Source organism: Anomaloglossus baeobatrachus, chromosome 3 (genome assembly GCF_048569485.1).
Source record: "Anomaloglossus baeobatrachus isolate aAnoBae1 chromosome 3, aAnoBae1.hap1, whole genome shotgun sequence".
Classification (NCBI taxonomy): domain Eukaryota; kingdom Metazoa; phylum Chordata; class Amphibia; order Anura; family Aromobatidae; genus Anomaloglossus; species Anomaloglossus baeobatrachus.
This window is the reverse complement of record NC_134355.1, coordinates 144,097,019-144,124,582: the sequence shown is the minus strand read 5'-3', so window position 1 is coordinate 144,124,582 and position 27,564 is coordinate 144,097,019. Positions and strand designations below refer to the sequence as shown.

General features: G+C 42.1%; 1 protein-coding gene across 3 annotated transcripts in view; it reads left to right on the top strand.

Annotated features, from left to right (window-relative positions):
- The window catches only part of LTBP1 (latent transforming growth factor beta binding protein 1), a 528,942-nt gene that overhangs the window by 199,903 nt on the left and 301,475 nt on the right, over positions 1-27,564 (top strand). For all 3 annotated transcript variants that reach the window (XM_075339498.1, XM_075339499.1, XM_075339500.1), the window contains exon 4: positions 12,101-12,279. In XM_075339498.1, coding sequence (XP_075195613.1) covers positions 12,101-12,279 — 179 coding nt within the window. The remainder of the gene's footprint in view (positions 1-12,100; positions 12,280-27,564) is intronic.

Here is a 27,564-nt window from a genome sequence, read left to right as displayed (position 1 = left end):
TTTAATGTAATAAATAAATCATTTTAAAAAACGATGAGGTGAACCCCTCTTATTTTTGATAACCAGCAAAGGTAAAGCAGACAGTTGCAGGCTGGTATTATCAGAGTGGGAAGGCCCATGATTATTTGGTCCTTCACAGCCTAAAAATATCAGCCCACATCCACCACAGAAGTCCAGTAGTGGCTCATTACATTAGATGCACAACTTCTCCTCAGCTCTTTCTGATTTCTCTGGTGCTGTGACAATTGGGGTAATGGTAGTTTGGGTTGATGTCAGTTGTGTAGTGTCAGCTGGCATCAGGCTCTGGTGTTAGTAATGCAGAGGTGTCTATTAGATATCCTTGTTACTAACCCAGCAAGTAAAAAGAAAAATATACACGCAAAAATAGATTATTTGAAAACATACTGCCCAACTCTTTCCCATTTTCACCAATTTATTTAAAAAAAACCCCCAAAAACATGCATGTCTGCCATAGTCCAAATATTTTGACTTAGTCAATGGAAACATGAAAGACATAAAAAGAGAGAACTGAAAACAAGAGACTGTCTCTTGTTCACCAATTTATTAGAAAGCAAAGTTTCCAGGTCCAACATAGTCCATGCCGATTTTCGGTTATGTAGATCAAAGGCTATGGAGCCTCAGGACGAGGCCTGAGAATGAGGCTTCATAGACTTTGAGCAGCTCTTTGAGATCCGGTGACTGTGATGAGCGGAGGCATCAGGAGCGTGATCACTCTTATATCTGGCGACTGTCATCAGTCATTGTGACAGTCGACTGGTATCAGAGTGATGAGCAGTGACGTTACTTAATTATTTATTAGGTTAAACAAGACTAAACACCCTTTAGTGCCACTTGAAAGGCACTAAATGGTTCAAGGGTATAATATGCAGGGGGTTGGGAAATTATGTATCTGCTGGATATTCATTTATCTATCTATCTCTCTATCATCTTTACATATCTTTAATACATAAAAATCTTTAATTTCTTGAATGCATTTAATTCTGGTCCGTTTCACACGGATGGCACATAGATGTCACATGGATGCCATCCGTGTGCTGTATATGTTTTTCATGGATCCTTAGAAGACATCTATTGGTCCTTGTCATCTGTGCTGATGGTAAAAAATGGACACGTCTCCAAGTGGATCACAGAAACACGCGTGTAGATCACAATTACACTAGGTCAGTCTGAAAACATGAAGGTGTGAAGATCAACAGAGATTGTAATGAGTATGCGTGTGAACGTGTCTCCTGTACGGGTGAAAATGAACACCACACATTTTGGAAACACAGACGTGTGAAGGGGGTCTACTATAAGGGGCAGTGCAGCCACTTTGACTTTCTCTGCACAACAAGGATAATAAAATACAAAAAAAGACAGTTTGCACTCTGATAATGCTAAAGTATGGAAACCATGAATGTGTAAACATGGACCTGCATTACTGCTAAGGAAAATCTAAGAAAATGAGATATTTAGCATATATAAATGGCCATTTGTATATCTGCCTAGTTGCCCCTTCACCGCATATCTCGTAACTGGGTACCTACACTATGCTGAAGCCTCTCTTTGGGTTAAAAACCTCCTGTGGGCAAGTAGGAACCTGCTATATAGGATAAGATTACCTGTGGCAAGTGGGGGAGGGGTGCACGGTCAGAAGGTATGACCCTCTTAATATAGACAAAAAGACTGACGGCACTCACCAAACTGAGGTGTGAACAGGTGCATAACTGGACATGACATAAAATAAAAAAAAGACAGTTTGCACTCTGATAATGCTAAAGTATTTACCATACTTTAGCATTATCAGAGTGCAAACTGTCTTTTTTTGTATTTTATGTCATGTTCAGTTATGCACCTGTTCACACCTCAGTTTGGTGAGTGCTGTCAGTCTTTTTGTCTACAACACAGATGACAGTCAGGCACATTCAAGAGCAGAGTCAGGAGTGGATCTGTGTGGGAAATAAGTTGCATTCCCTAAGTTTTAATGACTGGTGGATCCAGCAATTGAATTCACTTTTATGTAGTGTTGGCACATGTAGTGAGAAGAGAGAAATCCACATCCACAATTCCCTATAATGATTATCACTGACAGGTATTGAAGTCCAAAAAAGTCCAAGGGGGGACAGTCCGCCCCTACTTTATGATTAACAAATATTTTTATTTAAATTTGATAAAAGAATTTTCTCCTCTGATAAGATTAACTGTGCAAAATGCAAAGACAGGCAGGGTGTTCCTATGAAAGGCAAGACAGGATATAATAAAAAAGGAATAAGACCCTCCAGGATTGATAAACAGTTCAAAATATTATGACTGATATCATGAAACAGATGAACGTTATGGTTATAAACTGTAATAGCTAATGAACAGTGCCATAACAATATATAAGTTCAGTGAAATCTGGCATGATCACACGATCACATGATCATGAGCATGTACAGTAAGACACATGAAATGATAAAAATAACACAATTAAAAGGTATATAGGCTCAGAGGCCTCTGCATGTGTGCAGCATTAGTCAGAAGCTGCAATGACGCAACATGAGCACTGATGGCAAAACAATACAATGAAGTTTAGTCTATCTAGGTTACCTGGAAACTGGCCAATTAAACCTGTGCGCCTCTGTCCCCAACGTGCGTTTCGTCACATCTGACTTTTTGATGAAGGTTTAATTGCCTTTTTATTGTGTTATGTTTATAATTTCATGTGTCTTACTATACATGCTCATGACTGTGATCATGCCAGATTTCACTGAACTTATATATTGTTATGACACTGTTCATTAGCGATTACAGTTTATACCCAAAACATTCATCTGTTTCATGATCTCAGTCATAATATTATGAACTGTTTATCAATCCTGGAGGGTCTTTTTTCTCTTTTATTATATCCTGTCTTGCCTTTCATAGGAACACCCTGCCTGTCTTTGCATTTTGCACATTTAAATTTTTTGGAGGAGACTATGCTGTTATCTAATTTAAATGAAAATATTTTTTAATCATAAATTAGTCGCTCATTGTCACTTTGTCCCCCATTGAGGGATTTTTTTGGTTTTCTTTCTATTCCACAATGTGTGGAATATGTGAGTATGACTGAAAAATTATCAGCATTTATTTGCAATAAAAAGAAATCAACTTGATACTTCATTTTCCAATTAATATCTTTTCTTGTAGAAATGTTGATATCTTCGAGTAAATATGTTTGTTTGTATTAAATTTGCACATTGAAAAAAAGTCACCTTAATACTACCTCTAAATCTCCATGAAACTAGAGGATTCTTTACCAGATGTGTTAATCCCTTTTATTACAGGGAGTCTGCAATGTATTATAGTAATGTAAGCCTTCATTGAGAAATTCACAGCTGGGAATTAAAATAAGACTAGGTTTATTCCTCTTCAGTTGATCGTAAGTCATTCCCGAACTAGAGAAGTCTACAGCTGAAGGCCATTGATTGCACTGGGCGGTTATTTTTCTGCTATACAGCCACTCTCAGGGTTAATTTTTCAGGCTGAAGAACGGAGCATGATCTTCCCTTTGACCAAAGTTGATTACACTTGTTTACATTCAATACAAATGACTGACAGACTTTCTGTTGTATTCAGAAATGAACAAATATTTTGAAACTTGAATTCACTAACTTGGCTAAATTTTCCCCAAAATTGTGATGTGTTGTGAATGATTATATGCATCTAGTTCAATACGTGAATGCTTGTAACTGGTCAGAAAATACACGTGGAGGACTGGCGAGAGGGAAAGAACCCCTCTGACCATATTAGCTTACACTTTACAGATGAGAAGAGAGGACCTCACTGACCATAAGAACTTATAATTTCCGACGAGAGAGAGATGACGCAAACAGAGACAGACACAGACACAGACACAAACACACACACACACACACACACACAGGCAAAGAGATTCAGAGACACACACACACACACACAGACACACAGAGACAGACAGACAGAGACAGAAACAACACACATAGAGACAGACACAGAATCACAGAAACAGACACACAAAGAGACAGACAGAGACAGGCACACAGAGACAGACAATCATAGAGACAGACACACAGACAAACAGAGACACACAGAGACAGACACACACAGAAACAGACACACACAAAGACAGACAGAGGCACACAGAGATAGACCCACAGAGTCGGACAGAGACAGAGAACCCACAGAGACTGAGACAGAGACTCTCACACAGAGACTCTCAAACAGAGGCACTCACACAGAGACACAGAGACAGACCTAGAGACAGAGACACACACACAGAGACACAGACAGAAACACACACAGAGACACAGACAGAGACACACAAAGAGAGAGAAACACAAAAAGAGAGAGAGACACACAGAGACATATACAGCCACAGAGACACAGACACAGAGAGACACAGAGACAGAGACACACAGAGACAGATATACACACAGAGACACAAACAGAGACAAACAGAGAGACAGACACAGACAGACACACACAGAGACACACAGACACACACACTGACACACAGACAGAGGCACACAGAGACATTGATACACAGAGACCAACACAGAGAGAGAGAGGGCGACAGACAGACAGAGAGGGAGAGAGACAGAGAGACGCTTAGTTACTTTGCCAGGCAACGCCGGGTACTACAGCTAGTGTAAATATATATATATATATATATATATATATCATCTCCCCCTTCTTCATACAGTAATCATCTCTATGATTGATTTGAGTAGCTTGTTTTTTTTTGTTTTGTTTTTTTTTTTTTAAATAGAGGTGTGGTTTTTAATCATCTTTGGAAATGCTGGATATCTGCTATGTACTGTCATAGCCGAAAGTGTTGACACCCTTAAACTTGTACCAGAAAATGAAGCCTTTCTCCCCAAAAAATATTGCAATTACACGAGTTTTGCTATACACATGTTTCTTTCATTTGTGTGTATTGGAACAACACAAAAAAAACAGAGCAAAGGTAAATGGACATAATTTCACACAAAACCCCAAAAATGGACTGGACAAAATTGTCGGCACCCTCAACTTAACATTTTGGTTGTATAACCTTTGCAATAAACGACTACAATCAATCACTTCCTATAACAATCAATAAGCTTCTTACACCTCTCAACTAGAATTTTGGACCACGCTTCTTTTGCAAACTGCTCCAGGTCTCCCATATTTGAAGGCGTCTTCTCCCAACAGCAAATTTTAAGATCTCTTCCCAGGCTTTCAATGGAATTTAGATCTGTACTTATTGCAGCCACTTCAGAACTCTCCAGCACTTTCTTTTCATCCAATTCTGGGTTCTACACTTGAAGTATGTCTGGGGTCATTGTCCATCTTGAAGTCCCATGACCTAGGACACAACCAAGCTTTCTGACACTGGGCACTGCATTGCAACCCAAAATCCTTTGGTAATCTTCAGATTTCAGGATGCCCTGCGCACAGTCAAGGCACTCAGTGCCAGAGGCAGCAAAACAAGCCCAAAACATTTGTGAACCTCCACCATATTTGACTTTCTAGGCCTCAGTTTGTTTTCATTAAACAGTAGAATGATGTTCTTTTTCATAAAGTTCTATCTTGGTCCTATCTGTCCACAATATGTCTTTACAGTATGATTTTAGCTTACTCACATATATTTTGGCAAGCTGCAGTCTAGCTTTGTTATGTCTCTGTGTCAGTAGTGGGGTCCTCCTGTGTCTTCCTGCCATAGCGTTTCATTTTATTCAAATGTTGACAGAAAGTTAGCGCGGACACTGATACACGCTGAGCCTGCAGGACAGCTTTAATTTCTTTGGAACTTGATTGGGGTTGTTTATCCACCATCCAGGCTATCCTGCACTATAACCTTTCATCAATTTTTCTCTGCCGTCCACATCCAGGGAGATTAGCTACAGTGCCATGGGTTCTTATGTTGTGCACTGTGGCGAAAGGAACATAAAGATCTCTGGAGATAAACTTTTAACCTTGAGATTGTTGATATTTCTCAATAAATGTGGTTCTGAAGATCTCAGACATTCTCTTCTCTTCTTTATGTTCTCCATGCTTAGTGTAGCATACACAGACACACATTGCAAAGTGAGTCAACCTCCCCCTTTTATCTTTAGACTTAGGTGAGATTTTCATATTGCCCACACCTATTACGTTCCACAGGTGAGTTTGAACCAGCATCACATGCTTGAAACATAGTTATTTACCCACAATTTTGGAAAGGTGCCAACATTGCTGTCCGGCCCATTTTTTTTTTTTTTGTTTTAAATTATGTCCAATTTGTTTATTTTTTTCAGTTTATTTTTTGTGTTGTTACAATACACACAATAGAAATACACATGTGTATAACAAAACTTGTAATTATAATAATTTTCTGGGAGAATTTTTTCTGGACCAACTTCAAGGGAGCCAACACTTTCAGCCATGACTGTATTTGAAGACTTTGTTACCTATGCTACCTGTAATCCGGCTGTGATTTATTCTCCTTGAATACTGCATGAAAACTCACTGAATCCACAAATCAAGAAAACCCATGGTGAGTTTATAAACTGGTCACACTATCTTGTATACCCACTGTGATGTGCCTAGTACAGCTCTAAGGTCTTGGTTTGGGTTGCCAACCTTCCAGAAATTTAAAGACAGCCTTTAAAATTAGGGCACTGTTTTGCACTGTCCATAAAAAAATGTAAGTTGTCCGTGATTTTTTTGAAGCTGAAGAAACTTATACAGATTTTTCCGACTGTAATTATCAGTATTTTACAGTTCACAGTGAATGCAGCTGATGTTGTCATATCAGAATTATGGGCTGTAGACATGGATCACTTATATTCATAATGATTTATTATGGTTTTGTTAGATGGGTGGTGGGGTGCTCCAGCAGTCGTGGCAGATGCTGCCTTCGGGCTGCAGTGTAGCCCTGTGTCACTTTTGTGCATTGCCACCGCCTCTCTAGTTGCTGGGACTTGTGGTGCACTCAATTTACGGCCGGAGGCCAGGACTGTTTCTGTTTTCTTCTAGGTCACATCCCAGCTGCCATCTGCAGCAGGCCCAAGTGTCCCTAAACACCACACACAGACACCGGTCTTCTGTAAAACCAATGAATGCTCTTTACTATTCTACGCCAAATACAGTTTCTTATCTCGCCTGAGGCGGGCACAATCTTGTTCTCCGAAGGAGTTACCAATAGCAACAGATAAATTATACATTTTTCCAGTACACTGCTTCCCTGGTACGTGGGCTCCTGTTGGGGTCCCTAAGCTCTTCTTCCTCCCCTTCAGCTTCACTATCCACGGCAGACTCAACTGTCTTTCTGGTCAGTCAGGACCTATTCCTCTCTCAAGTGCCCACTGACCTTTCCCTTACTGAGGGGATTCGTTAGGTCTCCGCCAGGGAATGGCCGCACTACATGATTTGACCCACAAGGTCACGCCAAATTAAAATTGTTGGGTTTTTCCTCCACCATGCCTCTCACAGACGCAGTCCGTTCCTCTCCCTGAGGGATTCTCCTCACCAACTGACTTCTTAACTGTTCATTTTCAAACTAAGCCCCTTCCCTTCACTAACTCCCTCCAGCCCAGGAGTACCAGGGAAGCAGCTTACACACTGTGGCCACCTAGTGGCCATTTACCAATACCACACTATACCAGAACAACATACAGTATATTGCCAGTTTGCAGGTCTGGGGTGGGCTGAGCCCTTCACCCCCTTACACTTTTACAATGAATCCGTAAAAAATATTGTCAGTTTGTGATTTTTTGATAAGCTGTCCCAAAAAAAGGCAAGTTGACAACTCTGGTGTTAGTGCATGATTTAGGGATTTTATCATTAGAAACAAAAAAACTGACCAGCATCTCCAACTAAATGTGAACAGGCGCGAGCTGCTTATGACTACACAAAACACAAACAAAAGAATACAGCAGTACTCTGTAAATGCTAAGATATATGCAAACATAGAATTTATAGGAGCTGGAAAGGCTAAAAAGCCGCTCGGGAATGGAGTAAAGATGCATCCAGCTTCTTTGACATGTGACTTTAATCACGTTTTGGAGTAACCTCCTTCAATCAGGATAATCACAAGTGTTAATTAAAGTCACATATCCAAGATCCTACATTCATCTTTACTCCACAGCAGTGCAGCTTTTTAACCTTTCCAGCTCCTACATCGAAGTACTGTCAGTTCTCAGTTTTCACCGGTGGTTGTGCCTCACACAACCCCTTCAGGTAACCTTTATTACACGGTCTCACCCTTGTCACAGTAAAACACTATTTCAGCTTTTTCCTCTCGTTATCAAACATAGAATACATGAAATTTAAAATGCATTAATGCCATATAGAATATGCTTAGAAAAATTCAAATACTTCACACTTAAATTGGCCAGTATATGTGAGCCCATCAACCACAAGAAGGTGAACCTTCTTTAGGTTTATGAATAGGCATAACACAGTTTGTGTCTCCTGACCTGGGTTGATTCCATGCATGGTAGGATGTATATATTTTATAAGTCCATAGGGCAAGTAGTTGCTGAAAGGTTACACAGAACTGGAATGCTCATAGTCTTCCATAGCCTACTTGGGATTAGGTTGCTAATCTCGCATGTGATAAGTACTACCTTTCTGCTGCTATTTAGTCTTAATGTCTGCACTGACAGGAGGATTAGGTCACCGCAGATTGGTTAGCTAACTGTTTATGTAGCTCCCGTTCCAGCTTTCGATGCGCTAATTAACAGCCCGTGAGCCTATTTTGTGTTGACATCTGCATATATATCACTTTCATAGTTATGACTGGTTATAGTTTGCTGCTTTCTGTTAAAAACTGGCTTCATTAGAAGTCTGAAGGTTGCTTTTTATAGCATAGGTTTTACAGGCGTTTCACACTGCACTCTTGGAACAACTGCTGGTTTAGTAATAGGTTTAAGTAATGTTTCTAGGAATTCTCTAATAGTTTCCTGTTATGTTGTAGTCCCAGGATCAACATACACTTATAACAATAAGCAGTTCACATGGGAAGAGAATTTAGTTTAGGAGTGACCCATTATTGACTGAGGAAGTTTTGATTAAAGGGAGTTTGTCACCGCCAAAACCAGATTTATACTAACTGTACAGTCCTATCAAGGGCTTTGCCCCTATAAAACTCTTATCCGCAGCTTAGATTTCATTATTTTGATTGGACAGAAAACCGGTTTTATTTGATATGTGAATGAGGGCAGCATGTTGCACCCTTCCGTGGCCAAAGTCTCAGTGCTCCGTTCTGCCCCCTCCATCAATATGCTGTGAATCTCCCCAGAGCAATGCTGCCTGAATGAAATCCAGTACCCTGCACTTCCACTGCAGGAGGCAAAAAGGCGTGCACACAGCAAATTTTGTGTTGCAGATCTCTTCTACATCTCAATTCACCAACAGAAAGTTATCATTGTCTGCAGTGTAGAGATAGTGGAGCTGCAGCACTGCCACGGTCACTGTCTACAAGATTTATTGTTTTCATAATCTGACTCGCTTGACTCAATGCCAATGTTCCTGTGCCCACAGGACAGTTTTAGTTAAGAAAGTACCTATGAAAAACCTTCATGGCTCCCTTGGTTGGGTGAAATATTCAAGTTATTATTTTTCTATTTCTCTCAACATTTATCTAGCCATGTATCTGTCATTGAGAATAGAAGTTAAGGGCTGAAGTGGTCCACGTTTCCTCCTTTTTTTGCCCAGTATTGAAGTAGATGGAGTGTACAACCTGTAAGTGAATGAAGATAATGAACTGTACAAATCACTCACTTTAGAATTCTTAATTAGAATCTTGAATTCACACCAGTGAGTATCCTAAAATGCTTTTAAGTGGATGTTTGGCCCTACACTTATAAGTGTTCTTCCTATTGGAAACCCCGATTGAACCCATGAATGAGGCTGAAGTCCTTTTATCTTTTTCTCTGCAAAGTAGTGTTCCAGTGCAGACTTAGCTACTGTATATATTCATTGTTCGTTATTATCCAGAACGAGCCCCTCCAGGAATACTGTTATGTTATATTGGACTTGTAGAGACACAACCATGCAATGACTGGCAGTGTTGTACATTAGTCCTATTACAGTAATTAAAATTGCGTCTATATTTGCTAGGCGACATATGGTTGCCTCCAGAAATAGTCCTCTCAACTTGCGCCTGTGTCTCATTGTCTCGATTTAGCAATGTAGAATGGAGTAGGTGGAATAGGCAACAAGGGGAAAACATGCTTAGCTGTGCCAAACATGATATGTTCATGTTGTAAGCTTTGCAGTCACTAACCTTTTGGTGTAGTGATGGGAAAAAAAGAAAGGAGAATGGAGATTGGGACATGGTATGACATGAGGCAACAGCGGGACAGATTAACAAAGCCCAAAAACTAGAATTGTCCTTCTGGATCTGTGAGGGGGCGCTTTGCATGGAATGTACATTAAAGTTTCATAACTTTAAAGAAGACCTGTCACTCCACCTAAAATGTCATTTCAGTAAATAATTGTACAATTCTAGAGCATCTTTTTATGAAATCTGCATTGTGCCATTGCTGTTATTCTTACTAGAGGTTTACGAATACATTGACATTTTGGTGTTGCCCTTTGGGCATTGTCCAGTCAGCACTGCAAGTGTCATCACACCCCCTTATCAGACTAGGCAGAGCTATAAAATTGCCGCCCATTGTTATTCTATAGAATATAAGTATTTACTATAAAAGACTTGTAATGACAGACCCTCCCTACAGATATACATTTTTAACATAAATTGTTTTGATGTCTTGTTTTTTGTACACATAGTAACAAAAATATTTTACAGTCTTGTGAACCAGTTTCCTACAGTATTTTTGCTATATTCATGTAGACAACATTTTGGCTATAAGCGCGCACCTTACCCGCATGGGGCCAAACTATTTTGTGAGTGGTTAGAACTCCAAGAATAAATTTTCTGCTGTTGCATGAATGGTCGCTTTGACAGTATGTGCATACAGACATGCTGTAGCCTAATGGAAGGAAAAATCATGTATCACCATTTCTTAGAAGAGCATTAGGTGACTCAACTCTAATTCTGAACAAGAATCCAAAAGTTGAAACTGATGCCTTCTTATTTGTCTCCGCATGTTGAAACTATAGACTTGATCCACTATTGAGAAGAAGAAAGTCAATTCTTATAGAAAGAGAATTTTGAGCTTAGTGTCAGAAAAAGTAATTCCTACACCAACACCTATTAATTCTAAAATGAATAACAATTAATTTTGGTTGGTATTTGTTTGAAGGTTTCCATTTTTGTGCAGTCTTAGGGGCACTTTGCACACTGCGACATCGCAGGTGCGATGTCGGTGGGGTCAAATTGAAAATGACGCACTTCCGGCATCGCATGCGACATCGCAGTGTGTAAAGGCTGGATGATACGATTAACGAGCGCAAAAGCGTCGTAATCGTATCATCGGTGCAGTGTCGGCGTAATCCATGATTACGCTGACGCGACGGTCCGATGTTGTTCCTCGCTCCTGCGGCATCACACATCGCTGTGTGTGAAGTCGCAGGAGCGAGGAACGTCTCCTACCGGCCTCACTGCGGCTTCCGTAGGATATGCGGAAGGAAGGAGGTGGGCAGGATGTTTACATCCTGCTCATCTCCGCCCCTCCGCTCTGATTGGCTGCCTGCCGTGTGACGTCGCAGTGACGCTGCACGACCCGCCCCCTTAACAAGGAGGCGGGTCGCCGGCCACAGGGACGTCGCACGGCAGGTGAGTGTGTGTGTGAAGCTGGCGTAGCGATAACTTTCGCTACGCCAGCTATCACCACATATCGCTGCTGCGACGGGGGCGGGCACTATCGCACTCGGCATCGCAGCATCGGGCTGCGATGTCGTAGTGTGCAAAGCCCGCCTTAGTTCCTACAAAGAAGACTTGGCATGAATTTATATTTCACCTTAAGTAATGGACTTCGTAGACACTTTTAGGCACTTCACTGGATTCTGTTGTAAGTCATATCATCATATGCTCACAGTTATTATAGTTTTGCATCCCTCCGTAAATAAATCATATGTATATTCAAAATAAGGTTCATTTTTCCACCCCTATCAACCATTATCCTGGAATAAAATATGATTAAGAAATCTTTATTGTCTTGAACAGGATGGTACCACCACAGACACTGACCATGAACCTCCAACATGGGCAGACACAGCAGTTCATGATTAAACCAAAGTACTTCTCTAACTCCAAGAAACTTCTCCTGGGTGAACAGTCCACTGAAGGATCTCTACCTCTTCGAGCAAACGGCTTGGACCATCTGACATCACAGTTACATCATTGTAAGTTTTGTATTACTATTATTTTCTTGTAATATAATTTCTGTACAAATTATATTAATGCTACATGGGACCTAGATAGTTTGGTAAGTTGGGCTGCAAAATTACAATCCAAGTAAAACTTAATCATTTTAGGTTTTTTAATTGCAGCCTGAAATTTTTTTTATGCTTTATATTTAATTATTAAGGACTAAATTCTAGAACACAGTGAATGTATAGCAGAATATTCTCAGAAGTTATTGTACCTTCATAGTACATGCCATTCAGTTTTCACCACCCAAAATGTATTGATTAATGTTGTTTAAGAAGGACCTTTCACAAAATGTTTCATGTTGCACTGGACACATGTAAAAGGGACTGCAGAGTGGAATATGTTATTTTTTTTATTTTGCTTCTCTGTTGCAGAGATACTAAAGTATTTAGCACCTTATGAATTAACTTTTTTTTATGTCCAAGTGAAACTTCACTCGAGCCATGTACTTCTTCCTGTATGATGTTGTAATGTTGACCAATCATAAACAGGCAACCACACTAAAAAAAAAGAACACGACTAGTGATGGGCGAAACTGGACTTTAAGGGTCCGGATCCACACGTGATACCTACTATCCATAAACCGACCCCGGGCCCGGAGTTCTCAGGTCACCCAGATAATTAAAAAAAAGGACAGAAAATAGGAATAAAGCAGGAGCATTATAATTACCAAGTATCCCGCGCAGCAGTAACACTACTTCCAGAGCCAATTATTAACCTCATACATATTCACTGCTTCCTCCTCCCAACGGCAGTCCCGGCATCTCTGATTGGTTGCAGTGAGACCGCGCCCCCACCCTGTGTGACAGCGTGTATAACAACTTGGAATCACACATGCTGTGTGCTTCTCTATGGTGATGTAAAAATAAATAAAAAAAAATGGCATTGGGTACCCTCATATTGTTATACCCAGCATATATAAAGCATACAGCTACAGGCTGCAGCCTCCAGCAGTGTGCTTATCTTGTCTGTGTATCAAAATAATAGGGACTCCACGTGGCTTGTTTTTTAATTACTTAAATAAATAATTTTTAAAAATGGCGTGCGGTCCTCCCAATTTTGATACTTAGCAATGATAAATCTGCCAGCTGAGGGCTGATATTCTCAGACTAAGGGATGCATGGTTGTTGGGCCCTCCCAGCCTAAAAATATCAGCCTGCAGTTGCCCAGAATTGTCGAATTTATCCTTTACCCGACTCATCCCGATTGCCCTGTTGCAGGGGCAATTTTAGTAATATATGGGGTTAATGATAGCTCACAGCTGCCACTAAGTCCTAGATTAAAAATTGGAGGAGTCTGAAACCCCCCATTACTAATCTGTAAGTGAAAAGAAATAAACAAAAACACCAAAAAATCTTGTATTTGAAATAATATACAAAACAAATCTGTCACACTCGCTTGAGAAGGCACTGAGACAGATTGGAGAGTGATCTCCAATGTGCAGTTAGCAAAACACCCACAAGAGGGCGAAAGAGTAGTCAGCTAGCCTGGTCAACAACCCGAGGTCTCATCAATGGTACAGGAGTAAGCAAATTTAAGTCAGGTGATAGCCAGGGATCCGGAGGCGGATGTCACGTATACAGCAGAAGAGAGAGACGGAGCGGAGGTCAGGAAAGAGGATAAAGGTTAGAGGCCAGGGAGTCAAAGTAACATACAGGGGTGGAGGATACACAGGTTGGGACCAGGGTCAGACAGACAGGACTGGGACTACAACTACAGACAGCAACGGGGAGTCAGGAAACGAGGGATGGATGAGCATAGAAGGGTGCTGGTCAGAACAAGCTAGCTGGGAGACAGCACAGATCAGGTTACTCACGGGAGCCAGGCACGCACACTGTAGAGCAGGAACTATTACTGTCGTTGTTCTGGAGGTGCAGCGCTAGGATATAGCGGCCTGAAATCTGGAATGAGGCAAAATGGAATTAACTCCTCCCATGACCTGAAACCCTGAGATGGAATACGAGCAATGGCTCAGCGGTGGCTGAACCAGGCATGGATCATGACAACAGCCTACTTCTGCAATTTGTTAACCCCTAAAACGCCCCTGAAATTATTTAGAATATGATTAGTTATGCAGATTCTTGTCATGTTACTGAATTGTTACGGTTTTGCTCCTAAAAATCGAAATTTTAATTTTTATATTATTTTCTTAGTATTTTGTAAAACCACCTTTGGATTTCAACACTCCCTAAATCCTTATAGGCATGGTCTCAATCAGATTCAAGCATACCTAGACCGAATCTGATCCCAAGTCTCTTATACACATTCCTAATGTTGGTGGGCTCACTTGGGCATGTATACAGATTTTTAATCAACTGTACACACAAGAGTTAAATTGGATGAGGTCTGGGGACTTGGGGGGCCAATCCAGCACTTCTTCTTAATTGTCATTGAATCATTTATTTGCAAATCTTGACATATGCTTTAGCTTGTTATCCTGCTTGAACATTATGTTGTCCTTTTGATACACATAGTACTCAAGTGTATGAATTACTCTTCTTGTAGGATGCTCACATTGAGACCACTATCGATCCTGGTGTAGTATCCAACACATTGGGCTGTGAAACAACCCCTTATCATCAGGCTTCCTCCACCTATCTTGACAGTTTCTTTAATTTCTCAATCCGTTAGCGCCTTTCTTTCTTGCTTCTTCCAGACCCATTTTTACCCATCAGAGCTTAGTCTGTTGACTTTTGCCTCATCCCTTCAAATCACCACCAGTTTCCGATCTTCTACTGTCCACTTTTCGTACTTTTTGGCAAACTCAAGCCAACCCTTCTTATGGTAATATTGAAGTGGAGGCTTTTTTTTACCTTTTTTGGGCCACCATACTAGACTTTTGTAACGGGCATTGCACAGTGCTGCCTCCTGAACTCTTCCTTCACTTTGAAGAAAATATCCCACATTTTTCTTGCTGAAGACTACATCATCTGCCAAGACAGTGAGTTTTCAGCTTACACCTTCTATTATGTTGTGTGGAGAGGTTAGGGAGGAGGAATGAGGAGACAGACAGATGGAGACACAGAAACATCATGCTGAGCTTTTAAGCATGTTTTAACCTTCTACCAGAGCTGGACTCACATCTAAAGAGCTCACTCCTGCTGCACAGTTTCCTGTGTGCTGTTACTGCAACTCTCTGTGTTCTAATGAAGAAAAGAACAGAAATCCCTGTGTGTACTGTGCTGTAGAGGAGACATCATAGCAGCTTGTCTCCACCCACCAGCTAGGAGGCAATTGCAAACTAAGGGGTAGAGCCTGCGGAGGGGAAAACTATTTAAAATTTAGGATACAAGTTATAGAAAAACAAGAAATTATTTTGCCCAATACTACCACATACCGGCTTTTTCTGAAAAGTTGCTTGAAATTATACAGTAGTTACCTAATAGTTTCTGATTCTGATAGGTTTTACGCTGTTTTTATTTCATATGTTTGACCATATGTCACAAATACAATGAACATCACCATGTAGGTTTGCTACCCAGCACTGTGGTCCTGGGTTTAGATCTAACCAGGGGTAACATCTGTTGGATTTTCTTTTGTCTTCCTGTGCTCTCAATGGGATTCTTCCCTTCACTCAAAAATGATTATGCCCAAATAATTGTCTTCCCTTGAAATTGACCCTAGTGTGTGGGTGTATGAGATAGAAATGAGAACATTGGAGTTACGTAGATGATCACCATCTTTGCGCAGCGATGTGGAATAGGCAGAGCAAATAAACATGTCAGCTCTTAACAGTCGATTAAAGCTGGTTTCATCAATGCTTCTTTTAGTGGGAAGATTAATGAAGTGAAATACTGAAGTAATTTTAACTACCAGAACCTAGAAAAGGAAAACATTTTTTTTTTACTCTGTCTGTCATGTACGTAAAATTAGTCTCTAATGCAGTACTTGTATAAAATGAAGTATGACTGACGGGACAACTAATATTGGACATGAAATAGGCAAACAAAAATACCCAATGAAATGAAATTAATTTTGGCCTTGTGCAATTTAGTCTCTGGAGCCAGCCATGGAGGGTTTTATTTCCATATTAAGTGAAATGACATTAAGTCTTTAATACAACATGTCAGTGTCATATTTAAGTAATATTTAAGGCATTACTGAAAGGCAATGTTAGCAAAGGTAGAATAGACATTCAGCATTTGTAATTTCAAACTCTTGTCTTTTGGCATGGCGCTTGAAGATGTAACGCTTTTTGAGCTCACCGGCATGTGTTGTCTTATGGTTAAAGCACGGGAAACTGATATTTAATACTTTTATACAGTATTATTCTTGTTAGTCCGTGCACCTTAGCTAAATAGAATACATAAAACCTGAGCTGGCTGAGGTTTTTTTTAATGAGTATTTAATCCATTATTGCATTCAGTTAGGTACAATTTGTAACAATACACCTTATATTGGGAATCTTTCTATTCTTCTTAAAATTGATCGCAAACTAGAACTGGCATATACACAATACAGTATATGTTTCTACTTTTCATTAGGGTGTTTATTGTTAGAGATGGAAGAATAATATAAGTATAATATATAGGAGGGCTAACTTCCCAGATAAATGTAATAAAGAGTTAGATACGTTTGCATGGGCTGTACTGACAAGGATGATTGAATCAAGGTTTTATTCTTAGGGCTCACTCCACCATAAAACTTGGACGAATGCTATCTGATGGTTTATCGCTTAGCATTCGGACCAATGTTATTCTATGCGGCAGTACATATAAGCATTTTTTCCTCATTCTGATTAGAATGGGAAAAAAAATCTCAACATGCTGCAATTTGCAGCAGAAATTGGATGGCGTGCACCCATTCAAGTCTATGGGTGTGTGGAAATCATTGGACTGCACTCAGATGACATTGGAATGCAGTCTGTATTCCACAGGTACACAGAATGGAGAAGATGGAGACATTTTCTTCTTCATCTTCTCCCTACAGTGTGCTACAATGCTCTTATATGAGAGAATCTGATCAAACTAAGCTGACACTCAGATCAAACTTTATTCAGAGCTTGATCAGAGCGTCATTACCATAATCAATCCGATTCTTTCGCATGAGAAAATTAATATTTGCGTGATCACAGGCTGAATTTGTATTATAGTTGAATATTTTTCCCATTTTTTTGGTACAGTTATCTGCAACTAGTCTCTTCAAAGAGGAAGAGAACAGGGCATCTGATTCCATCAACAATAGGTAGCAAGCCTAAAAGTTAATATTGGCCTTGCCACTAACCAAATCAGAAGCTCCATTTACAGACGTATTTCAGGGGTTTTTGCCTTTCATTAGTGACAAACTGGTTGGGTAGGTGAGGGATATTTTACATGTCCACCAGGAGAAACTTTACCCCTTTGATCCCTTTGTCAATGTCCTCTCATCTTGCATTGCACTGATGAGGGGCAAAAATGCCAGAACATTTCTACAAATGGAGCTTCAACTCTGACGTCTTATCCTAAATCATGTGGAAAGACCTTTTAAAGGGTTGATATTGACTCTTAAGATTGCTATTTCCCATAGTTGATACTAAAGTCTCTGTTCTCTTCCTCTCTGAAGAGGTAATTTGCATATTTAAATTCCCAGGGGAGCACTGCATGGCTTATAAGTCATTCTACAACAGCTCTGCTTTCTCCACAGGAGAGACTTTATACCTTAGACCTCTTAAGTTAATTTAGCAACCCCCACAGTGGTTTTTAATTTCCTTACTGGGGATCTACATAGCAAGTAGATAGAATTTAATGAGTATGTGTTTTCTTCCAATCTTACTATTTCAATTTGTATTGTATGTCCACACGGAAATTAAATGGAGTGAAAAAACAATGGTTGAAGATTTATTTTGCTGGGAATCAACGGAAAAATTCACAAAAAATCTGTGGAAAATTCTCCACGAGTCAGGCGATTTTTTTCCTTGTGCGTGTTCTAGTCGCATTTTCAGTGATAGAATACATATTGTGCACACGTTCATACTTTTTTTGCTTACTATGTGTATGCAAGAAAATCATCGAGACTTATTTTTTGTGGGAAAATCACAGAAAGTACACATTTCCATCTGCGTGCAATCCTTTGGGTAGGAATGACAAAAACTTTGCAAGAAATGGCACAACATTATGATCTAAAGGCCCTCTTACACACGTCGATTTATCGCGCGATCACATGTGCGATCGCACCCGCCCCCATCGTTTGTGCATTACGGGCAATTTGTTACCCGTGTCGCACAAAGTCGGTAACCCCCGTCACACGTATTTACCTTCCAAATGACCTCGCAGTGGGTGGCGAACATCCACTTCCTGAAGGAGGAGGGACGTTCGGCGTCACAGCGACGTCACTCAGCGGTCGCCCAATAGAAGCGGAGGGGTGGAGATGAGCGGGACTTAACATCCTGCCCACCTCCTTCCTTCCGCATTGCTGGCGGCCGCAGGTAAGCTGTAGTTCGTCGGTCCCGAGGTGTCACACATAGCGATGTGTGCTGCCTCAGTAACGATGAACAACCTGCGTCCTCCACAATCAACGATTTTTTGAAAATGAACGACGTGTTAACGATGGACGATAAGGTGAGTATTTTCCATCGTTAACACTCGTTCGTTGGTGTCACACGCAATGACGTCGCTATCGATGCCGGATGTGCGTCACGGAATCCGTGACCCCGACGATATATCGTTAGATACGTCCCTGCTTGTAACGGGGCCTTAAGAAAAGATTCCCTGAAATTGTTTTTATGGGGAAAAAATCAGGAGAGAAGTGGTGAGTGGTCCTCTTTAATTGTATATACTATGTTCAGTAGACTCGTTAGCACAGGCAAACAAGTATAGAAGAGGGCCCCTTTGCTATATGGGTACTTTTCAGTCCAATGACGTTTCTGTGATATAAACTACTTTCTGCCTTAGATTTGGAAGTAGAACCCCTTACCTCTTAGACCCCTATGCTGCTGCATCGGATGCAGCAATGGTATGTTCGCCCTTGCTGAATAATTCATAGTTATCTTCAGTGGTGAATACAGACAACAAAAATTGTGTAGCTTTGTTTAAAGGGAATCTGTCAGCAGGTTTTTGCTACATAATTTGACAGCAGCATGAGTTACGGACAGAAATCCTGATTCCAGCAAGGTATATTCTAGTTTACTGGATACAGCAGTTAAGATAATATCACATTTCTCTCTGATGCTGATCTTGCAGAGCTCAGATATTGAGCTATGCATAACCACGCCCACATCACAGCTTTCTGTGTACATTGTATAGTGAGAGCTGCTATTCAGTGTTGCAGGCGTGGCTGGATTAGGATGCACAAGTCCAGTAGTCCTGTAGTGATTATCTCCTGCAAATAAAAAAAACTTTGTATAGAGACAGCAAAACACAACCCAGAAAGTGACACATCCCTGGAATCATGGCCTCTGCTCCTAACATTATGCTGCTCTCGATTGCATAGTAAAAATCTGCTGAACATTCCCTTTATGAAATGAAAAAATATATAGAAGATGAACACATTCTTTAAAAACTCACAGTTGGATTCAAAATGCTTAGGCCAGGGGATTATATCTATTACAGGGTGCTCTGTTTTATATATATATATATATATATATATATATATATATATATATATATATATATATATATGGAGTGATTTTATTTTCATTTTAAAGAAAAAATAAGAGACAATGTGACGGATTCTTTTCTAATATTTGAGAATTATTCAGTCGACAATGCTGTGCATGTTTAGGTTACAAAAACAAACAGAGTGGCTTTAAATGTTTTATGCAGACTTAGATTTTTAGAAGTATCCTTTCTTGTGGGCAGTAGCTAGAATTAGGCGTTATATCCAGTATCTCTTTTTTGCTGTCTGTCATGATTCCAATGGCTATTCCCATCTTTTATACACATACTATTATCCTATCACTTCATTGCTGATTCTGAGAGTGAAGGCAGTGCCACCTTGGCGTAGCCAGCATTCCTCCTCACTGTATTCCCATTCTATAGTGGGTAAAAGAGGGGAGGTCAGATCTCCATCGATCATAAACTGATGGCATATTCTTGCAATTTGTTAATCATTTTTAGGCTGGAAATTGACCTATAAACTGTCTCTACACGGTAATGCTAGTTTAATCTTTAATGTGATCACCTTTTACTCTTTCTGTTAGCTCCCGCCTAAACTCTAGCAAGAGTCACCAGTGTTTCAGATTAATGAAAGTTAAAAAAAAAAATGAGCTAGACCTTTCTACGTATATCAAATTTCATTAAGAAAAATATATTACGCATTCATTGTTTTTAGATTGGCTTTGACAAATGCCATTATAGCTTGATTATGGAAGTCTTGGCCCTGGCTTCTACCACTTCCATCTCAGTTAAAATATCTCTTGTGTAAAGGACAAATTCTCCTGGAAGCAAATCTGTCTCTGCATCCTCCAAGCAGAGAGGGGGCCATCTGGCTTAATGGGATTGTCCACTACTGGAAATAGTGGAGCCACCATTGCAGGATTGGCACCAATATGGGAAGTGAGTATCCATTGTTTCTATTGTAATTGGTGTCATGAATTGGTAAATTCAAGGTTGTCCCATAGTGATAAACCCCTTTAACTTTTAAAATCAGCTTAACCCTCAACTGGTGAGGTGGGGTTTCCTATACCCCAGTGTTTAGAAATCTCTAATTTTTCCAGAAAATGCAAAGTTCACGTTTGTTTTAATCGTTTTCTTATTGACGATTGATTACACATGAGTATACCACATTTCTGACACCCACAAGTATCGGAAAATGTAATAAATTGTTGATTCATACCAGCATGTTCCAATGAATGCTAGCTGAACAAAATTTCCCTGTGGTGTTACAAACCGCACCTCACCAGTTGAGGGTTAAAACCAGCCCTTCGTAAGCATGTCACTAAGAAGGGACCAGGAACCATTGTCATGTGTCAACGATGAACCAGAAGTGAAGCTGCTCAGGCCCAGAATCGGGTCTTCAAGCGCTTCAGCAGTGGACTTTTCAATATCAAGGTATATTAGTAAGTGTTTATAACTTCGTCTTAAATACATTTATGGACATTTTTATTCCGTTGGACAACCGCTTTAAAAAAACAGGTCTTTTAGTCATCATAACAACACAATAAGGCAATTTCTATTTCTGAACACTTGAATTATTATGTGCTTTACGTAATGTTGCCTATTCAGGAGGTAAATGGCATCTTGTAACATTTGTAAAGAAACATTGTATCGGTGCCCAGTCTGTGGTGTTGGATAGCAGCCATCGGTATGGCAGCTCATGGTCATCTCTGGATTACATCCTGAATGGCGTGATGAATTGTGGTTTACTTGCAGCATTACAGAGCGTCTACTGATGCAGGCCTCAACTTTTCCTTTGGCATAGTGGTAGTCTAGATTGAATTGATTTTCTGGGTTTATGGAGAAGTGTCATTGTCTACAATGTAGACTCCACATGCTACATTGTAGGGTGTGATCACAATTCATCAAGGTTATTTACAGCAAAAAGACCTCCCATTCACACTTTCCTCCTATTTCTTAAAAAAAAGTTAAATATATCTTATTTAATGATAACATCTAGCACTTGACATTTTACAGTTGAGTCACCACATGCTGTAAGAGTCTGTACCAAGTATGGAAACCGCCTGAATTATAATGACAGTGTCATCATTACAAAGAGGATGCGTTACCCGGCATAACATTGTCTGAATCCTACAAAATGACTTTATATGATGATGTGGAAAGAACAGGAAAACTAAAGCCTTCCAAGATACAGAAGACAGACAAACCAATGAATGGATAGACAGACTTAAGTATAGTTCCATATAAATAGACTTCTATGATCTACTGCTGTGTGAGACATCTCTTTTGTAAAAAGTCAATACGAAGGAATGATGCAAAATAGATACAATTAATTTTGAGGCGCACTGGTAAAAAACATTGTGAATCACAATTAAAATAAACCTTCAGTATTTAGCTTGACCACTGTGACCCATGCTTATTGCGAAAACAAAGAGACTGTGGTACTAAACATTTCTGTGCCTTTTGGTCTTAAGAGGATTGTTCTCAGCTGTTGAAAAAACTGGTGCAATACATTTCTAGACTAACAATATAGGCTCTGTAAGAAAGTCAAGTGGAACTACTAGGAGTGGACATATCGTTGCTGCATTCTGTATGGGCCGCATAGCGGCCCAGGAGGTAATAGGGCCATTTGTACCTCCAAATCAAATGGAATTGTGCATTTTGATGAGTTACTGGACCAAAAAGGACCCATACTGTCACGCACATGGGTGTGGACAGACTTTGCCATGGCCAGGCTTACCCTGAAGGATCCTGACTAAGTGTCTACTGGGTATTCACTAGACCATGTGATGGTGAGGTTGGACTTGGCTACCGCTAAACAGCAGCTGCCACTCCATGGCAGTCCCTGGACTATAGCAGATGATCCCAGGGGTCAGGGATGCAGGTACCAAGGCTCAGTGTAACAGGCAGAACTGGATAAGTGTTACCGGCAGGGTGGATACTGGTACAGACGGGATGGCTGCTTCAGACAGGACGGCAGGATCAGACAATGTGGGTTAAGGAGCGGACTTGGGTACAGGCAAGTTCAGGTTCATACTGTATAGAGTCAGATTCAGGCATGTAGGACAGTTTCGGTTAAAGGTGGGATACAGGTACAGGTACCTGACAATGAACTAGTAGGTACAGGACATACTAGGAACAATGTTACTCAGGCACCTCTTTAAGGGTGAGGATGTGTCGCGGGAGGAGGGGCCGCGCTCGCTACGCTCGGGTCCGCGGCTGCTGCTGCTGCTCGGTGGCTCGAGCGGTGGGCTGGACCCGGGGGACTCGAGCAGCGCTCCTCGCCCACGAGTGAAAAAGGGGTGGTTTGTTTTGGGAGAGAGTTCGTGACGCCACTCACGGGTCGTGGTGATGATGTGCACCACCGCTGCTGGTGACGGGGATCCCGGGAGCGATGGCGGGGAGCAGCTAGGATGTTATCTAGGTTAAGGGTAGGGTAGGGGTTGGTGATCCCGGGGCCCGGTTGTGGAACGGGGAGGCTGGATGGCTAGGGTGCAGGGTTGACGGGGCAGCGCGGCGCGGTGCCGGATGGCACTGTGGTACTCACTCAGGCACAAATTCACAGAGTCTCTGGTAAACCAAACGGCTGGATGGACGAGTCCCGCAGCCGGCTGCAGTGTCTTTGCTCTCTCCGGACAGGTTGATGGTGGCTGTCTTTCCCTGCACCTGTGTAGAATGTGTTGACTCCGATGGTTTCCCAATGGTAGTCCGCTCCCCGGCGTATAGGTACCGAAGGAGCCCGTTTTGCCCACCGGCGCTGGCCCTTGGATCTCTAGCCTATGGCGGTGGCTGTGTATCCTCACGGTGTGGACTGTTGCCTTCTGTCGGGTCTTCGGTGTTAGGAAACCCCTGGGGTTCCGGTCACTCTCGGATTTGACCGTTGTCGGCGGCTCCAAGCCTAGTCGGGGTCCGATGGCCCTGCCTTTGTGCTTAGGTTCACTCCGCTCCCCGGTTCGGTACCGGCGGGCCACCGCCCGACCCCTGTCCTACGGTTCCGCAGAGATCCACTAACTCCTGCAGACGGCCACCACCGTCTGCCGACCTTGCTGTTTGTGTCTGGGTCTCCACCCAGACACCGACAGTTTCTGTCCTTCACTCCTTGACCTCCAAAACCGAACTGCTCTAAAAACTGTCTGCTTTTTCCCGCCTCCAGGCTGTGAACTCCTCGGTGGGTGGGGCCAACCGCCTGGCTCCGCCCCACCTGGTGTGGACATCAGACCCTGGAGGGAGGCAACAAGGGTTTTGTTTGACTGGTGTAGACTATCCAGGGGAGGGTGTGTGTGTGTGTTATGTCTGTGACTACCTGGCTAGTCCAGGGCGTCACAGATGCCGTAAGTACTTACTGCCTCTCATCCATAGGCTGGAGGGGTTTACGGGTTAAGCGCGCTGCCACCATAAGAGGTGGGGAGAGCGCACATGCGTGCTCTAAGCATGCTCACAGGAGTTCTGCAGGACCTGGGAGCTAGAAGACACAGTTGAGGAGACAAAGGAGAGGTGTGCTGCACAGAGGTGAGCTCTGCAGGCTGGAGAAAGAGGGACAGCGCAGGGACACCAGCGTTACACATATGCTATATTTTCATAGGGACCCTCTTCTGTCTGTGTCCGCCAGTGATTTCAATGACTGGCATATTCAAGTGAAATGCCGTTCAGGTCATTATTTACAATAACCTATTTAATATGAAAATAATCTGGTTACATTGTTCTTAAAGGGAACCTGTCAGGTGCAATATGCACACAGAACCGCGATCAGTTCTGGGTGCAAATTTCTAATCCCTGCTTAACTGTCCCTGTATCTAGTAGCATAGATAAAGAGATCTTTAGAAAAAAAATTCAAAACATCTTTTACCGTATGCTAATGAACTAGGACACTAGTCCCCTGGGCGTCAGTTCCTCGGCCAGTCGCCCCTCATTAGCATGTTAGTACGTCCCTGTGGGTGTGCTATCATGCTAATGAATACGCAGCATCACAGGATGTTCTCACTCACCTGTTCGCCGCCATCGCTGGATATCGGCTCAGTGTGCATGACCCTGAGGTTTGGGTCATGCGCACTACTTCAGTTTGAAGCCAGGATGCATACACCCGGCTTCATAGTGCGCATGACCCAAACTCCAGGGTCATGTGCACTGAGCCGAAATCCCCCGTCAGACGTGCTGGCGGTGGAGAGGTGAGTGAGATCATCCTGTGACGCTGCGTATTCATTAGCATGTGAGCAAACCCACAGGGGCGTACTAACATGCTAATTGGGGCGACTGACTGGGGTACTAATGCCCTTGGGACTAGCCCACTTACTCATTAGCATACGGTAAAAGATCTTTAGAAATACGTTTCTAAAGATCTCTTTATCTATGCTAGTGTATACATGGACAGTTAGGCAGGGATTAGCAATATGCACCCAGAACTGCTCTTGGTTCTGGCTACATATTGGACCTGACAGGTCTCTTTAATTACTGTTACTTATAACTTGTATTTCATTATATCTGCAATTTCCTTAGTCCCTCAAAAAATACAGAACCATGAGTTTCCATGTGCCTCCATTTAATACCCCATATTATTTATATTGAAACAATACTTGCAGGGTAGATCCTTTTATAGAGCACAAGCAGTTCTTTTCTCCCCATCCCTGTGTCCATTGCTCATCCTCCACCGCTGCTCTTGGTGTTTGTTATTGGCTGCAGCGCTGTTTTCACATCAACATCGCTGCAGCCAAAAACTAAGCTCAGTGGCTCTGCCAGAGTTGACGGCTTGAGTTGCTTAGGGCCACTGATATCACTGATTGACTGCTTCCTAGTCGACATGCTGTTTGTGCTGCAGACAATAAAATACACGAGAGAATTCTCTGCACCGGTCCTGGGAAGGGTGAGTAAAGAACACCTTTTTTCCTTTAAAAACAAACTATGTGTAGGGTTTCCCCGAAACTGGAAAATCACTTTCTGGTTGAATACATTATGGATGACTGGCTGGACCATATATGACAAGCTTTTCTCCCCCCCCATTCACCTTTTGTGCCTTCCCTATTTCCTCATAGACTGTAAGCTTATGAGCAGGGCCCTCACTCCTCTTGGTATCTGAATTTTGTTATTGTGTATGGTATCATATGGTCTGTACATGTCCCCCTGAATTGTAAAGTGCTGCAGAATATGTTAGCGCTATTTAAATAAAAAAACATTACTGTATTTTTCGCTTTATAAGATGCACCTGATTATAAGACGCACCCCCAAGTTTGGTGAAAGAAAAGAGAAATTTTTTTTTTAATGTTAAATGGGGTCCCTCTTATAATGCCAGTGTCCCTCTAACAAATCATATAGGGTATATGTGCCTCATAGCCCCCCATCCTAAAATGAGCCCCCTTAATCTGGATATGGCCCCCTTATATTGAATATAGCCCCCTTGTGATGGCACACGTTCCCCTGTGCTGCCTATGGCCACCTATGGATTGCATACATTCCCCTGTGCTGCCTATGGTCCTCTATGGATTGCACACGTTCCCCTGTGTTAGATAGCGCCCCCATGGTGCTGCCTATGGTCCCCTATGGATTGCACAAGTCCCCCTGTGTTAGATATTGCCCCCATGGTGCTGCCATGGCCCCTATATAGATCACACAAGTCCCCCTGTGTTAGATATCGCCCCCATAGTGCTGCCCATGGCCCCTATATAGATCGCACAAGTCCCCCTGTGTTAGATATCGCCCCCATAGTGCTGGCCATGGCCCCTATATAGATTGCACAAGTCCCCCTGTGTTAGATATCGCCCCCATAGTGCTGCCCATGGCCCCTATATAGATTGCACAAGTCCCCCTGTGTTAGATATCGCCCCCATAGTGCTGCCCATGGCCCCTATAGATCGCACAAGTCCCCCTGTGTTAGATATCGCCCCCATAGTGCTGTCCATGGCCCCTATAGATCGCAAAAGTCCCCCTGTGTTAGATATCACCCCCAGGCTGCTGCCCATAGTAAAATAAAACCCTCTTTCCTTACCTCCTCCAGCGCTGAGCTCCCTCCTGTCTCCCTCCGTGCTTCTCTTCCTCTACTTCCTGGTTCTCAGTGCGGTCATGTGATCGGCACAGCAGAGTGAGATCTCTGCCTGATCACAGTGGAAGCAGGGACACGGGGAGAAACGCTGGAGGGGGTAAGTAAAGCTTTTTTATTTTAGAATGAGCAGCAGCCTGGGGGCCAAATCTAACACAGGGGGGGCATGTGCCATAACAGTGGGGCACAGGCTCATATAATATGCACCGCTGCCCCAGCCCCTCACTGCGTACGATTTCAGCACCACCGGAGATGGACAGCGGCTGTGCATATTATATGAGCGGGAGCAGGAGATCAAACGCTGCCGCCGCAGCGTTCACCTGCCCAAGCAGCGCCCCCACCTCCCCTGGACCCTGCAGTGTACATATATATATATACCCCCCCCCCCCCCCCGTATATACTTTCTTCCAAAATTTGGGGGAACAAAAGTGCGTCTTATGAAGCGAAAAATACGGTATATTATTATTATTATTACTCTAAGGTGGGCTTTGCACACTACGACATCGCAGGTGCGATGTCGGTGGGGTCAAATTGAAAGTGACGCACATCCGGCATCGCATGCGACATCGCAGTGTGTAAAGCCTAGATGATACGATTAACGAGCGCAAAAGCGTCGTAATCATATCATCGGTGCAGCGTCGGCGTAATCCATAATTACGCTGACGTGACGGTCTGATGTTGTTCCTCACTCCTGCGGC